The 16,887-nt window shown below is 45.0% G+C and overlaps 1 protein-coding gene across 2 annotated transcripts in view; it reads left to right on the top strand.

Moving 5' to 3' along the window:
- CLSTN2 (calsyntenin 2) overlaps positions 1-16,887 on the top strand; it is a 398,662-nt gene that overhangs the window by 304,082 nt on the left and 77,693 nt on the right. For both annotated transcript variants that reach the window (XM_042998727.1, XM_042998728.1), the window contains one exon: positions 2,958-3,079. In XM_042998727.1, coding sequence (XP_042854661.1) covers positions 2,958-3,079 — 122 coding nt within the window. The remainder of the gene's footprint in view (positions 1-2,957; positions 3,080-16,887) is intronic.

The following is a 16,887-nucleotide window of genomic DNA, read 5'->3' as shown; positions in this document are numbered from 1 at the left end:
AGAAAAGTATAAAGAGGAATGCACAAATCCCCTAAAACCCTAATACTTAGAGATATCTTCTGATTATATTTGGCATATGTCATTACCAAATAAAATCTTATTTTTATTTCTATGTATATGTAAGATGTCCTTACAATTTTCCATCTATTTTTATAATACATGTGATACTGTCATGTTCTCTTTTTTTTTTTTTTTTTATGTAACATTACATCCAGATCATTTCTCTTTGTGATAAAATATTCCTTAAAGGTATGAATTACATAACAATCCAAAATTCTGTCAGGGGGCTTTAGTATTTCATTTTTTTAATGTTTATTTATTTATTTTGAGAGACAGAGGGAGAGAGAGAATCCCAAGCAGGCTCCACACTGTCAGCATAGAGAATAACACAGGGCTGTGATCTCACAAACTGTGAGGTCATGACCTGAGCTGAAACCAAGAGTCAGATGCTTAACTGACCGAGCCACCCAGGCTCCCCTATTATTTCAGTTAACTGGCTTCTTTTTGTTAGACATTTAGCTGCAACAATGACCAGGGGTCATGAAAAGAAATGGAGTCGATTTCTGAGTGTGCCATATCCCTAGCCCACTGAATAAACCAGTGACCTTGGTAGGGATACTGACTCCAGGAACCCAGGCTAACAGAGGGAGAAGGAGGAAGAAATTTCCTAGGCTAGAAAATGCTCCAGACCTCCATTCATTCTTCTTGTTCCCTTCCTCACCCACAACTTTTCCTGGCTCCAAATAATATTAAATGAGAAAAGTCCTTCTTTCTCTATTTTTCTGACAGTAGACAACAGATAACAGAAATTACTTGGTCACCTGGACCTTGGCCTAGGCCAAACCTACAACACTGGCAACTGCTTTGCACATACTTCCTCATTGTCTCAACTAAGATGCTTTCGGGGTGTCTGCAGGGCTCAGTCAGATATGCTTCCAACTGCGGCTCAGGTCATGATTTCGTGGTTCATGAGGTCAAGCCCCAGGTTGGGCTCTGTGCTGTCAGCTCAGAGCCTAGAGCCTGCTTTGAATTCTGTGTCTCCCTCTCTCTCTGCCCCTCCCCAGCTCATGCTCCATCTTTCTCTGTCTCTCAAAAATAAACATTAAAAAAATTTTTTAAAGATGGTTTCAGTTATAAGAAATAGGAAATATGGACCAAACTGATATCAAATAATCAAAAAATCAAAATAATAAAGGGAACATAGAGTTCTTTTAATTGAAAATGTCCAGAGCTATGACAGCTTCAGGCAAAGTGTGATCAAGGGCTTGGCCCTTTCTGCTGCGGTTTCTCAGATCTGCCCCATGTGTGTACAATTTCATGTTAGCAAACATGGCTGAAGCAGCTCCATGCCTCCCACTAATGTAGACAACTTTTAGAGAGAGAGTGTCTCTTATATTTGCTTTCTGATGAAAGAGAGTTCTTTTTGGGGCACCTAGGTGGCTCAGTTGGTTAAGCATCCAACTCTTAATTTCGGCTCAGTTCATGATCTCAAGCCCTGTGTTGGGATCTGCGCTAAGCATGGAGCCTGCTTGGGATTCTCTCTCTCTCTCTCTCTCTCTCTCTCTCTCTCTCTCTCTCTTTCTCTTTCTCTCTCTCTCTCTCTCTTTCTGTTTCTCTCTCTCTCTCTCTCTCTCTTTCTTTCTCTCTGTTTCTCTCTCTCTCTCTCTCTCTCTCTCTCTCTCAAAATTAAATAAATAAAACTTAAAAGAAAAAGATTTTTAAAAAAGGAGAGTTCTTTTTTAGAACCACCCAGAAAAGCTCCTGAATCACGGGCTTGAACTGAGTCACTTTGCTGACAGAAGCCCTGTGGCCGGGAGAATGGCCTGCATTGCCTGACTTGGGCCTGGGTCCCGAACCAATGACTGTGGCAAGGGGACCACCCAGAGCCCATATCTAGAGGTGGAATTGGTGTTGAGGTTTGTAGAGGAGGTACAAGAATCAATCTCACTATCCTATTCTCCTGATGCATTAGGATAATCCAGCATCCCTGTCATGACACAGGTAAGGAAACTGAGGCTCTGAGAAGCTAAAAAGTTCTCCCAGAACCATCTAGAGGATACAAGTCCACCCAAAGTCTATCTGACTCTAGGGCCCGTGTTCTTCCTATGACACCTGGTCACCTGCTCATCCATGCGTCATTTATGGATCATGTGCCTCATAGTAGATTTCTGTGTATGCTAACATGTATATCATGTGAGCTCTTTGAGTATTGGTCAAAGAACAGCTCCTCTCCTCTCAATGGCTGTCATCTTGTGGCTGCAGGACATCATGGCGGGGACCCACGATGTGAGATTTCCTAAGCAGAAAAGGAAGTCTTTTATATCAGTGGAGGAAAATATCCCATCCACTGTGTATGGGGAGAGAGGTATTTATTCATAGTTTTGGAAAGACATGGAACTATGACTAACGCTGAAAAATCAATCTGCCTCCTCCTCCTAGCAACCAGAAATGAAGCCGCTCCCCCTAACTGCACACCATAAGGTAGAGAAGGAGACATGATCTGTGGTCGCCATTGTCAAGCCTGATGAAATGAAATAAAAGTCCAGCACTCTAGGAGACACCAGCTGTGCTAAAGGAGCCCAGGGTAGCTGACGTGACTGTCAGAGAGCCCCCTTAGCCCTCCCAGAAGTACTTGTATAAAAAATAAACGAAACTCGTTAGCCCATATAATTTTTATCCTGTGTCTGATGCAGTATCTGAATATAAGTCAGGTTGCTAAGGCCAATGGCTTCTCTGCCTAAGTTTTGCTGTGGACTTCCTTGCACCTTCCTTTTCCATTTCAGTGAGCTCCACTATGTGTGTTCTAGAACATTCATGAGATCTGATTGTGTAAGGGGAAACCGAAACACCCACCCCTTTCCCCTTTGAGGCGCTCTAAGTGATGTAGCGGGAAGACCCCTCTGGCAGAGACTGATGCAGCGATTCTGCAACCACTCCGATCGCTTTCTGCTTTTCAGAAATGAACCGGCATCACTACGCCCTGTATGTGCACAACTGCCGCCTGGTCTTCCTCTTGCGCAAGGACTTCGACCAGGCCGACACCTTCCGCCCCGCAGAGTTCCACTGGAAGCTGGACCAGGTAGGGCGCTCCCCTCACCCCTCACCCCAGCTCACCCATTGGGAGGGGCGGTAGGTGTGCTCCAGTGACGAGAGCAGCAACGACGCCCCTCAAAGTTCTGCTCACTTGCTGAGTTTGGGAAAAATCAGCTCAGGGAGACACACAGCATCTTAAAGTCACGATAGAAACTGCTGCCTTCAAGACTACCTGGGGGTGGGAGGGCCACACTTCCCAGGCGGGACCGTGCACCTGTCAGTGGACCCGTCGACGTGTATCTTGTCCATTTGCTCCACGTTGAGCTCCTGGGAAGCTGGTTCTCTTGATCTCCAAGCTCGGTTTGTGATCTCTGCTAACATATCTTTCTATCACAAGTGCCCATGTCTCCTCTCTGATGCTCTGTTATCTCCCTTGGGTAACAGTGCAGCCTTGCTTTTGGTGACACAGGTTGAGAACAAGGGACCCGAGGACCTTGAAGTAAACAGTGACACAGCACACTGAGCAGTGCACGTCCGTTTCTGAAGTGCAAAACCCTATGACTCACTCCAGAGCTTCCTGACTTGTGATCACAAGGGCTACTGTGTCATACTTGTCAATGACAAATCAAGTGTCTCGTTTGAGTGAAAAGCTTTGAAGTGTCTGTTTCCGAGGACTGTGCAGGGCTGAGATTGCAGAAGGGGCGGTCACTTCTCTGGGTGGCTGTGTCACTGAGGAAGAGTCTGGCAGAAGGCCTGGAGCCAGCCTTCACTTAGACTTGAACTGGGTTAGGAGGTTGGGGGGAAGGCACGTGCGGAATTTTACAAATGGTTTTAGCAGCGTCTGGGTGGCTCAGTTGGTTAAGCATCCGACTTCGGCTCAGGTTGTGATCTCATGGTTTGTGGGTTCGAGCCCTGCATCAGGCTCTGTGCTGACACCTCAGAGCCGGGAGCCTGCTTTGGATTCTGTGTCCCCCTCTCTTTCTGCCCCTTCCCCACTCGTGCTCTGTCTCTCTCTCTCTCTCTCTCTCAAAAATAAACATAAAATAATTTTTTTTAATAATAATAAAAATGGTTTTAAACTATCAAGATGGAGAATGCCAGCAGAGCAGGAAGGGGATTGTAGAATGGGTCCTGCTAAAGGAAGCAGATGATATGATGCCCATTCCGCGGTCGTACTGTCTGGAACCCCACCCATATCCTGAGTGCTTCTGGGAACTTCATTCTTCTGCCTTCCCCTAAAACCCACGGTGTGTGCTACCTGCCTCACCTTGTCTAGGGATGAGTGTTCCAGAATCCTCTCCCTACTCACGGGCATCTACCAGACACTCTCCCTGTACTACGTAAGCCCCCAGGCCCAGGTAGGTAGGGCTGGTTTCAGAGAGTGTTACTGGGAAGCAGTCCAGAAGGAAGTCATTTATATTGAGAGGAGAATGGTGGCTGCCCCCTTTCATCCACACAGAAGCAGAGACATATGCTCTTTAAAAAGATAGATTCATTAACCTCAGGGAATCCTTCAATGCTGGAACTCCAGGCAACGGGACAAGGTCAAGGCCGCCAAGCTGATGGAAAGATGTTTTAGGAAGCCCAGTGGCAACTGCCTAATCTATTCCCAGTAAATCTCATCCTGCTGGATCCCAGGGTTTTGCAAATATGGCATCTGGATTCGTATATGTTCCTCTGAATTAGGAATTCTGGGTATTGCAGAAATTGTGAAATCCTGACGTTGCTTATTTGATTTCCCGGCAACCTCTCAGCTGCCTTCTAAAGTGCCATATGGCTTATATGGGATATATTTAAATACCTAATACAAATTGAGATGAATTAAAATAAATTCTGTATTGTTAGGGGTTTTAATAAGAACATTGCTATATTGGCCAGGATAATTACAGGTGCCCTGCAGCGTTTTCTCAGATGGGTTTGAGAAGTACTGATACAGGCAAACGAAGTCACAGGGTTTGGAATTAAAAATAGGTGAGGAAGGAATTCTGGTTCTACAGAATAATGACTCCAGGAATTCTGAAATCTGCTCCCAAAGGGGTGAATTTAAGGAGGGACTGAGGCTCATGGAAAACCTTCCAGATTACTATGATCCCGTTTACTACCATTCATTCGCCAGCATCCGCTCTGCACCAGGCACGCTGCCTCTGAGTTCACTCTCACCTGCCCGGTGGATGAGATGAGGCAGGGGACCACGGTCTCGTGACCTGCCCAGGGTCACACAGCAAACCACGGCCTGGACCTGCCCTTTGCATTACACTATGCTGTTTCCTTGATGAGCTTGCTAATTTTAAAATGTTCTCATTTTCAAATTTTAAATATTTTTGATTTAGAGATCAGAATTATCCCTGAGATGCAAAATATTTATAGTCTTGATGAAACTCTTGAAACCGTCAAACCTTCCCTTTGATTAAGCCTTGTCTTCTTCCTTAGTCAAGGCAGTCAAGGGGCTGCCATCGCAAAGTATCACAGACCAGGGCCTTGAACAACAGATAATTATTTCTCACAGTTCTGGAGACTGGGAAGTACAAGACCAAGGTGCCAGCTGATTCAGCTCCCTAGTGACGGCCCTCTTCCCGGCCTGTAGACAGCCACCTTCTCACTTTGTCCTCACATGGCAGACAGAGAGAGAGAATGCGAGAGAGCTCGCACACTGGGATACCTTTTCCTCTTCTTATGAGGCCCTGTGAGATTAAGGCCCCGCCCTTATGAACTCCTTTAACCTTGACCACCTGCTAAAGGCCCTGTCTCTAAATATAGTCACACTAGGGGGCAGTGCTTCAGTCTATGAATTTTGGGGGGACACAATTCAGTCCATAGCATTCTTATTTTTTATGGCATTCTTTACTAAAGAAATTACCATTGGGGCGCCTGGGTGGTTCAGTGGGTTAAGCGTCTGACTTCGGCTCGGGTCATGATCTTGCGGTCCGTGAGTTCAAGCCCCCCATCAGGCTCTGTGCTGACAGCTCAGAGCCTGGAGCCTGTTTCAGATTCTGTGTCTCCCTCTCTCTCTGCCCCTCCCCCACTCGTGCTCTCTCTCTCCCTCTGTCTCAAAAATAAACATTAAAAAAAAAAGAAATTAACATTAAAAATATTTATCAGAAACCCCAGCTCATCTGAACTGTTGCCCTCCCTTTGAAGGGAGCCACAGTGGGTAGGATATAGGAAACCTCAACCACACTCATAGTAGCAATCCAGTGGTACACACAGACAAAGCCCCAGACCCCTCTCTCCCTTATTCAGCTCTCTGTGTAGACAGAACCTTACCAGAAGTTTCTTGGATGTAAATCACTTGGTGTTCAGAATGTACATAGTTGATTACATCTCCTGCCTCAGGAAGCCACTCTGGGTCCCCCTCCACCCCAAGGGGTTTCCCTCTCCCCAGTGCTCCCCAGATTCCATGCAGCTTGCAATTGCAGTGCTTACTGTACCCTGGTAACCCATTTATCCTGCTTTTGCTCACTTTGCCCTGAGCTCCTAGTGGTACTCTCTCCAGCTCCTCAGTGCATACGATAGCCCTGAGCACACCATTGGTGCGCAGTAAATGTTTGCATAACAACGAAGGGATGTCAAGATCAAAAGAAGGGAGAGATGACATGAGGGAGGGAGAGAGGGAAAGAGAGAAGACAAATCCAGGGATTTTTTTTTAAATCTCCTGATGATTAACTGATCTTTTTCTTCACTTTATGGAGCATTTTAAATTCTAAAATTTTGCCATTTTTTACTCTGTGGATTTCAGTGTTGTTCCACTTTTATGTTGATATCTAATTTCAAAGGTTTAACTGGATTTGCCACCAATGGCTCTGTAATTATTGCAGAACTTTCTGGTTTGGGCCAGAAAGGGCTCAAGCCAGTCTACTGTATTATGTGTGTTCAGATTCCTGGCCCACCTTGGGGATCCCAGAAGCATAATATATGTTCTCATGGCTAATGGGGCTTCATTTCTTTCTTTATTCAACAGTTTATTCTGAACACAAACTATGTGCCAGGCTCTGTGCTGGGTACCAGGGATCAGCTGCTAGAACAAAAGACCCTGCTCTCTAGAAGGGTCCACAATCAGGAGCAAACTAGCACAGAAATGTTTTACAATCCTCTGCAATACATGCTGGGGCAGAGGGCAGGGGCCAGGTCGGGGGAGTCTGCGGGAACCCGTTCTGGAGACACCTGACGTAGACCTGAGAATAGGGGCCTGGAAGAGCCCCTGAGAGGGGACGTTATCTGAATGGAGTGCGGAGGGCTTGGTGGTGTAGAGCCAGGCAGCCAAGATGGCAGGGAGGTGAGCAGGACGTCCATCTTCAGGAGACTGTAGGCTTCCGGAGTGGCAGACCATAGGGATGGGGGTAGGGGAATAGTTTGGCAGATATTAGGACCCATGTTTAGAGGAGCGGGTGTCAATCAAATCCCAAGAGGCTTTTTGTATCCTGTTACTGAGTTGGTACTTTATTCCCCAAAGAATGGGCTACAAGAATTTTATTATTCAAGTAGAATTTAGGGATGGGTAAATGTGAATAATCCTAGTATGACATTCATAAAATGTATCAAATTTAAGTCGATATAGCTCAGGCCAGGTCGTTCAATAGGGCCAGCGACGGGGGCTGCATTAGAACCAGGGTCTCCCCCCTCCCGCCTCCATAACCAGGCCAGGAGATTAAGCACTTGACCGATGTTGCTCATGGGCATTGAAACCGGGGCCTGGTACGCACATAGCGTTTCAGGAGTGTGCCCAGGGAGGGAGGCAGTTACCACAGGGGAGCTGTGTGTTTCCAGAAGCCCAGCCCCTTTGCCCCACACCTCAGAAAGCCTTTGCCAGGGTGGACAGACTGCCAGGTAAGTCCATTATCAGGTAGCTCCAGGAAATGTCCCTGACAATCCAGTGTGCCTCACTAAAGGGATCCTAACGATGAGGAGAATGTCATTTTAATGGGATTTTTACTTACGATCTGCTAATGCAAATCCCTCAAGCCTGCAGCTAGTCATGTGCAAACCCAGACAAGAGCAGAGAACGCCCAGCTGCCAGCTCACACAGGAAAGGTTTATTCATTTGCAGCCCCTCCCGGCTCTAATATTATTTGGATGTGGTTGACTCATTGTCACAAATTCTAATGATCTTCCCCTCGGACTTCTTGGTGCTTGGAGGGAAACCTGCTGATGTTTTACAGCGTGTTCCATTTATTGGAAGACACAGCTTGAGTGACAGCCTCAATCGACCAGCAAGAGGCCAGGTGCCCCCAGCTCATACAAGGGAAAAAAAAAAAAAATGCGTCTCTGAAAAATCACCATGAACACAAGATGCAGAAGTGAGATTCATCCCATTGGCCATTGCTGTCCCTGTGCCAGAACTTGTAACAGGCACCAGAGAGAGAGAGAGGAGGACACAGCCCTGACCTCAGGGAGCTCACGGCCCTGCCCAGTGTACAGGCCCTAGAGAGCATTCTCCTGCAGAGGCCCTGAACTCTTGTAATTGGGGGTGAGGAGAATGACTGAAAATGCTTGGCTGGGTGGAGGTGGGGCCTCACTGAAGATTCAGCCATCACACACACAGCTCCCGGCCATGTAAGAATCTAGGCCTGGTGCTGCCTTTCCGACTGTTCAGAAGTTAGAATCCGATTTTTATGTAAAATCTCCCAATTTTTAGTATTTTCTCACTTAAAACCATTCATCATCAGACCCCACAAATGTTCTGCAGTGTACCTTTTATACCCCGGTCACGGGTTTGAGACCAACAAAAGAATATTCTCATGCAGGGAAACCACAGCATAGCACATCTATTTGAGACGTTTGGGTCTAAGTGAGGCCCACCTGTTCTTTATAAGCCCCTCCTGCTCTCCTAGCACAGGCCCCTCCCTCCAAGAAGAGCTCAGGGCTTCCAGTGGTGAGGGCGGGGAGCCTACACCTGGGGGAAAGGGCAGGGGTGAGTGGGGCAGGTGCCCTAGACCCAGGCCCCTGGTGGTGGTGGCGGTGGTGGTGGTCTCGCTTCCACCTACACAAAGGAGACAGTAAGGCACAGGCCCAGGTCTTTCCAGAAACAGATGCCAGGGCTAGGATTGGAGCCAAATGCTCTCAAATGTCTTGAGCTGAAGCTTCTGCTGGTCAGATCCTTTCTACTCGCATGGAATTCTGAAGCTCCAGCAGGAAGCTACAAGTGAATAAATCCTTCATTCCTACTGAGGATGAATGTCAGAACGAGGCAGTCAGGCTGCCCGCATCGGCTCTTCCAGCCACACCGGGAGTCAAATGGCTTAGTTCGATCATTATTACAGCCAAGTGCCAAGGAGTTAATTGGAGAATGGTTCGTCCAGGCCAGACCAGTCCTCTTAAAGAGCAGAATAATGGGGCTTTGTCAGCACTCTGGTTCCTCCACCTAAGACAGATTCTCGGCTGCATCAGCCATGTTCTCTCTAATGCAGCGCCCACCCCCAAACTGGCCTCCAGTGATACCTACATTCCTTTAGGAACATGTGTCCTAAACAGAGTGGGAAGAATGTCCAGAACCTCTTTTTTTTCTCTCTTGTAGGCAGAATCCCAAATGACTTTTTCTAAGACGCCAACTTTGCAGGGTTGTTCTGAATGAAATATGGATGTGGGGAGGGTCACAACTACTCTCCTTCTCTTTCTCTCTCTAATACCTAAGGGCCCAGGCAAAGCCCTTCCCTCAGAGGCCCTCTCCCTGCCTCTTCCCATCTAACAGATCTCTGGGGAGAACTGACTTCCATGGCTTCGTGGTCATGGCAGAAGAGGGTCCTCAGACCCACGTCAGACACTCAGACCTCTCGGTTCAGGACTGTGCAGAGACTGGCTTGTCTGCTCTCTGGAAAGGTGACTTCTGACACAGTTAGTGCATGTGTTCGGTTTTCTTTACAGAGGGTGCGACATGCAGGCAGCCGCCATTCTAGCCCATCGCCTGAGCCTTGTTCCCTCCACCAGAATTCCCTTTCTTGGCAGCCCTTCAGGCTGACCCAGGTCCCTGTTGCACTGCTGGCCCTGACCACCCCGTGCCACTACACCTCAGCTGGGCTCCTCGGCTCCCCTGTTGACCACTTGTGATAGACAGAATAATGGCTTCCCAAGATATGCACCCCCTAATCCCTCAAACCTGTGAGTATGTTAACTCCCATGACAAGAGTCTCTACAAATGTGATTAAAGATCCTAAACTAGAAGGATTGTCCAGGTGCATCTAATGCAATCACACGGGGAGGCAGGAAGGTTAGAGTCAAAGAAGTGACAAAGGAAACACAGATCAGAGTGATGCCAGGCCTTGAGCCAAGGAATACGGCAGCCTCTCTGAGCTCAAAAAAAAAAAAAAAAAAAAAAAGAGGGAGAAAGAAACAGATTCTCACTAAGGCCTCCAGAAGAAATATATGCAGCCTGGCCAGTGCCTTGATTTTAGCCCACTGAAACTCCTTTCGGACCTCTGACCTCCAAAACTGTAAGATAATAAGTTTATGTTGTTTTAAGTTACCAGGTTGGTGGTAATTTGTTCTAGCAGCAATGGGAAACTGATACATCTCTCGTGAGCCTTGGGGAGGCCCAGAGCTGCCCAGGCTCATAGGTGCAGCCCCCCCCCCCCACCTCCGCACCGCTTATTGAGGTGACCCTGGGCCAAGCTCTCCAGGCAGACCCAGAGAGCACCCCCTGAGTGTGGCGCCTCTATCCTCTCGGAAAGTGTGGCCCTGAGAGGTAGCGAGGAAGAGGTCCTGTCCTGATGCCCCTCATTGACCACCTGCCCCTCACTCCCCACCGGCCCGCTTCCTGCCAGCCTCCTGTGAAGGATCCCCAAGGAACAGATTTAGCCTTTCCTCCTGCTCTAGACCATATTCTCCCTCTAGCTTAAGGTATCGGTGGCTGCCTCCCCAGCCATTATAAGTGGAAACTACCTTTCTCTGCCTTCAGGGAAGAAACACTGAGTTCTCCAAGCTTTGTTCTGGAAATGCTAAAGCAAACCTGGAAAATCCTCCCTCTCTTGACAGAGGCTCACCCGGAAGCTGAAAGTTGACAAAGCTGATACACAAATGAGATTCTCTAGAAAATACCTGTCCTGCCCCTGAGGCACAGTCACTTGCTTCACTGGAAGGTCCCCCTCAAGCTTACACTGCCCCCACCGTGCCTTTCAGGTTTCTGCCTGAGGGCTTGCTCCAAGGCAAGAGGAGCCTCTTGGCTCCCAGGAGCACAGTCCACAAGCAGCCCCGGGAGCATCCCTGGCCCCAGGGCACAGGCGCAGGCAGGCCTGAAGGTAGGGAGCGCCGGTGGGCAGCCACCTGCACTCTCATCAGAAGTCCCAGGGGAAGCAGGCCCCCCACAGCCACAGCACCCACCTTGACTTTGCCCCATTGTTCTGGCGTTCCCCGTTCCCTGACTCACTCTCCACGCGTCTTCTTTCTTCCTCCCTGGAGCCACCTCCTAAATGAACTCTCTGCTCTCCACACCCATGCAGCACAGGTAAAGTGTGTGATCTATAGAGGGAAGTGAGCAAACAGCGCCTGCTATTATCTCTGGGAAGAAAGGCCTGTCTGCAGAGTTTCGGAGGCAGAACTGGAACCAAACAGAGGAAGTTACCAAGAGACAAGAATGAAGTGAACAAAAGGGAGGAAGAGAGGTTAGTGAAGTGCAGATTAGTGTTGTCAAATGTTAGTGAGTGGATTGTATCCATAACCAACAGTGAGATCTGATGACAAACAGATCATTCCATTTGTGTCTTACTATAGACGTAGTGTCCACAAACTCGCTGAGGGTTTTCAGAGGCTTATTGATCAATATGTTTTGAGCCATTTGCTGGAAGGGCTGACTTCTCAGGGCTCTCTTGGATTCCCATTATTACCCAAAGGGTTTTCTTTACTTTTCCTTCTGAACATCCTGTGCAAGGGAGAGCCCCAACTCTTGCTGAATCCAGAGCTGCAGGAACGTCATTCTCTCCTCTGCCACAATCTCACTGGCTTCCCCCACTTTCTCACCCGGGCTGGAGGCGGAAGGCTATACAACTGTTAAATTTAAACAAGTCAGAGATGCTAACTATTCTATACATTCCTCCCTTAGCTGCCAGACCTGGCTCCTCTCTGATCTCTGTTCCCCCATGAGCACCTGCTCATCAATTCCTTTCACTCCCATGCAATGATTATTTGTGTTCTAGCCTGTACATCTGCCCAGAGGCAATGGATGCATTTTTTTCAGTAGACATCCCATAATACATATTTAAAATCAGTGTCTCTCATTTTGTTGTTAAAAAAGAAGGAAATTAATGTCAACACAATTGAAAATGCCTAGTAAATCAAATCACCTTTTCAATAATAAATTAAGATGCTTGAGCCTCGGGGTGGTCCCACTGGAAAGCAGCATGAACTCAGTCACTACCCTGGCTGTGCTTTGCTCCTGTCTTTCCAGGCTGCTTCAGGTATTGGTGTCAGTGGGAGGGGAGGGAGACTCCTCCTTGGCATCAAACCCAAATGTCTACATTCATTAGAGGAAAGATATTTTTCTCTGTCGCTCCCACACTATGGAAAGATAAGAAATTGACAAAGCTGAATGCTAATAGAAAATGGCAAATTCTAATGCTAACCCCTCCTTTAAGAGAAGTGAAGTCCCCGGGTAGTGAGAAGGAGAATCGGAACCAACAGTAATTCGGTTCTTACTTGTGCCAGGGGCTTTCTTTTAATTCTAACAAAAATCTTGCAGCTTAGGCATAACACCCAGGTTAAGGATGAAGAATGGGAGACATAGCATCTTATCTAATCTCTTAGATAATAAATCTCTTACCTAATAAATGGAAGAACCTTAAATATGACCTTAAAACACACATACTTCAAGAGGGCAAAAAGCACCATTGTTGACTTGGAAGGGTTTACAACTTTAGTGGCGATACAAGAAGACAAGAATGAACCGATATCCATGCTAAGACCGAAGTGTTCAGAACAGGGTGTGGGTGTCCATCTAGGAGCACATTCCAAGCTCGGCTTAGGAAGAATCATGATTTAGCATCTTTTAAAGTAAAATAAAGATCAGCTTGCTCCTGAGGCCCAGTGGTGAGTGCGGCTCATCCCATAAAGCAAGAGTAGCCAATGGAGCTGACTTCTCATGGGGAGCCCTCTTCCAAGGAAGTCTTGCACAGCAATAACCCTGGAGGCCCAGCAGTGAGATGAATCAGCTCTACCTTCCCTGCTTTCTCCCAATCCTGAGAGTCATCTGTTTCCATCTTTAATGTCTAAACATGCAAATATTGCTACACTTACTGCTCATTAGTTAGCTAAAGGAAGGGCCCTTTAATTATGCCTTTAAATAATGAACCTCCTCCATCACCTTGACAATCAGTGCCTATTTAGAAGGAAGCAAGGCCTCATTATGAAACAGCTACTGCATCCCTTGGTTACTCAGAAGATGGTAGCTTTCTTGAGGCAATAGAAATGGATGTCTAAAGACAAATAAGCCTTGCAATTGCATTAACTCATTCTGGCTTTAGGTTCAACTGTTAGCCAGTAACATATTACATGTGAGGGAAAGAGAGGAAACTAGCATTTTTTTAAGAGGCCAATATCTGAGCTCATTGATGTTCACACATGAAGTCTAAACTGCACAGTCACTTTTGAAGTGATTTCTTGTCTCAATTTTAAAGATACTGAAATGAGGCTATGAAAGATGAAATAATTTGCTTAAGGTGTTGGACCAAGTCTACCATCCTCCAAAACTCCATGTTCTTTTCCATTATATGTTGATTTAGGTGAGAAGTATTTACATAGCTTGGCAGAACTGGGTTTCCTCTGAGTCTCCCCTGGATTTATCCATCTTTCTGCCTCAGCAGAAACTCACAGGAATAGTTTCCTTCATACAACCCCCAGGCACAGTCAGGCTGAACCACACTATGCATGCACCTGTCGGCATGGCTCTGAAAAATAAAACAGAGTATGTCATAGACAAGCAAGTCATTTCCACTATGGACAATTACCTATTTATCTCTCCATACTGAACTCAGGGCTCACATCTTTGATAAAGACTTTCCTGTAACTCCCTCCCCCATAGACAATTGACCTTACTTCCATGGGGGCCCCAGAATTTTGTCACTGCATTTTTCATACCTTATTACACTTATTTGTTTGTTAATTCATTTCCTCCACTACACTGGGATACCATTCTTATTTACACCTTTAATCTTTAACACAGTGTCTCATACAAATATGTGTTCAATACATGCTTATTAAATTTAAAAAAATGAGTCCTTATCTGTGGTTCCCAAACACTAGTCCATGGACCTATAAGCATCAGTTTGGCTATATATCACCTGAGTGACATTGAAAAAAGCTTCCAGAAAAAAAAAACCAGTATGTCCTTTAAAAGGTGAGTGAATAAATAACCTATTGTATATCTGTACATGGAATTGTATTCAATAAAAAGGGACAAACTATTGGTTCATACAATGTGGATGAATTTAAAAAATATTGTGCTATGTCAAAAACTAGACAACAAGGACTATATATTGCATGACCTCATTTACATAAAATATCAATAAAAGGCAATTTTGTAGATAGACTATCAGTGGTTTTCTAGGGCTTGGGTGAGAGCAGGAATCAACTGCAAATGGGCACAGAGATCTTTGAATTATGGAAATGTTCTAAAACCAGATTTTTATGATCATTGCCCAACTCGATAAATTAATTAAAATCATTGAATTATACACTTAAATGAATGAATTTTGTGATATGTAAATCATACCTCAATAAAAATATTAAAAATAGGAATTGAAAAATGGCCCATTCTGAGATAACAGGGTGATATTGACACTGTCTTGTCTCTAAAGAGTTCTAATACAGGCTTAATACCAGAAAGGAGGGACATGTGGGAAGAAATACCAAAATCAGAATATAATCTTCCTCCAAATCCCTTAAATCTTTGGATGACCCCTGAACTGTGTACACACAGGGGAGCCTTCAAGAAACCAGTGAAAAGCAACAGCAAGAAAAACCAAAAAATTGAGATTTTAGCTACTGCCTACTGCAAAGGAGACTTATTTTAAAATTCCTCCAAGCTTGAAGGGCCAGAAAAACACCTAGAAAACTCTGGGTGAAATACCAGAAGAGACATGAATAAAGATTATATGCCGGGATTAAGGGACTGGCTCAGAATGAAGGGAACCCAAACAAACATACTCATATATAGTATAAGACCAACTCTACAGGTACAAGGTGATGATTCAGTAATTTAACAAAAATCAATAACCTCAGAGAAATATAGCAGGATCCAGAGTTTCTGCAATGTATAATGCACAGTTCCCAGGATGAAATATAAATTATTAGACATGTGAGGAAACACAAAAATGTGACCAAAGGTCCAGAGTGAAATTGTTCAAGAGAAACAGACCCTGAAATGATGCAGATGTAGGAATTATCAGAAAATAACCTAAAAGCAACTATTTTCAATGTGTTTAAAAACTTTAAAGATTGTCATAATGAGTGAACAGAATCTCAGCAAAGAAATGAAAACTACATAAATGTAAAATCTAGGGTGGAAAATACAAAATTTAAAGTGAAAGGGTGGGCTTTGCAGACTGGAGATAGAAGAAGAAAGAGTCAGTGAACTGGAAGGGATATCAAAAGAAATTGTCCAAAATGAAGAAAAATGAAGGGAGAAAGATTTCTTAAAATCTTGAGCCAAAGAGAGAGGGAAGAGAAGAGAGGAGAGGAAAGTTTAAAAAGAACTCAATAACAAGAGTGAATGAATGGGGCATAAAAGAATTAATTGAAAAGTGTTCATTTCTTCTGCCCATTTCTTCACTGGATTACTTGTTTTTTGGGGTGTTGAGTTTGGTAAATTCTTTATAGATTTTGGATACTAACCCTTTACCCTACATGTCATTTGCAAATATCTTTTCCCATTCTGTCGGTTGCCTTTTAGTTTTGTTGTTTCCTTTGCAGTGCAGAAGCTTTTTATCTTGATGAGGTCTCAGTAGTTCATTTTTGCTTTTAATTCCCTTGCCTTTCGAGATATGTCAAGTAAGAAATTGCTGCTGCTAAGGTCAAAGAAGTTGTTGCCTGCGTTCTCCTCTAGGGTTTCAATGATTTCCTGTTTCACATTTAGGTCTTTCATACATTTTGAGTTTGTTTTTGTGAATTGTGTAAGAAAGTGGTCTCGTTTCATTCTTCTGAATGTTGCTGTCCAATTCTCCCAGCACCATTTGCTAAAGAGAGTGTCTTTTTTCCATTGGATATTCTTTCCTGCTTTGTCAAAGATTAGTTGGCCATACATTGGTGGGTCCAATTCTGGGTTCTCTATTCTAGTCCATTGGTCAATGTGTCTGTTTTTGTGCCAATACCATACTGTCTTGCTGATTACAGCTTTGTAGTAGAGGCTAAAGTCTGGGATTGTGATGCCTCCCACTCTGGTTTTCTTCTTCAATGTTATTTTGGCTTTTCAGGGTCTTTTGTGGTTCCATACAAATTATAGGGCTGTTTGTTCTAGCTTTGGGAAGAATGCTGGTGCAATTTTGATTGGGATTACTTTGAATGTGTAGATTGCTTTGGGTAGTATTGACATTTTAACAATATTTATTCTTCCAATCCATGAGCATGGAATGTTTTTCCATTTCTCTATGTCTTATTCAATTTCCTTCATAAGTTTTCTATAGTTTTCAGCATAGAGATCTTTTACATCTTTGGTTAGGTTTATTCCTAGGTATTCTATGGTTCTTGGTGCAATTGTAAATGGGATCAGTTTCTTTATTTCTCTTTCTGTAGCTTCATTATTGTGTATAAAAATGCAACCGACTTCTGTACATTGATTTTGTACCCTACGACTTTGCTGAATTCATGTAACAGCTCTAGAAGTCTTTTGGTGGAGAAATGGGCAGAAGACATGAATACACCCTTTTCCAAAGAAGA

Source organism: Panthera tigris, chromosome C2 (assembly GCF_018350195.1).
Source record: "Panthera tigris isolate Pti1 chromosome C2, P.tigris_Pti1_mat1.1, whole genome shotgun sequence".
Taxonomy (NCBI): domain Eukaryota; kingdom Metazoa; phylum Chordata; class Mammalia; order Carnivora; family Felidae; genus Panthera; species Panthera tigris.
Note: the sequence above shows the minus strand (reverse complement) of the source record. Positions and strands in the feature narration are given on the sequence as shown.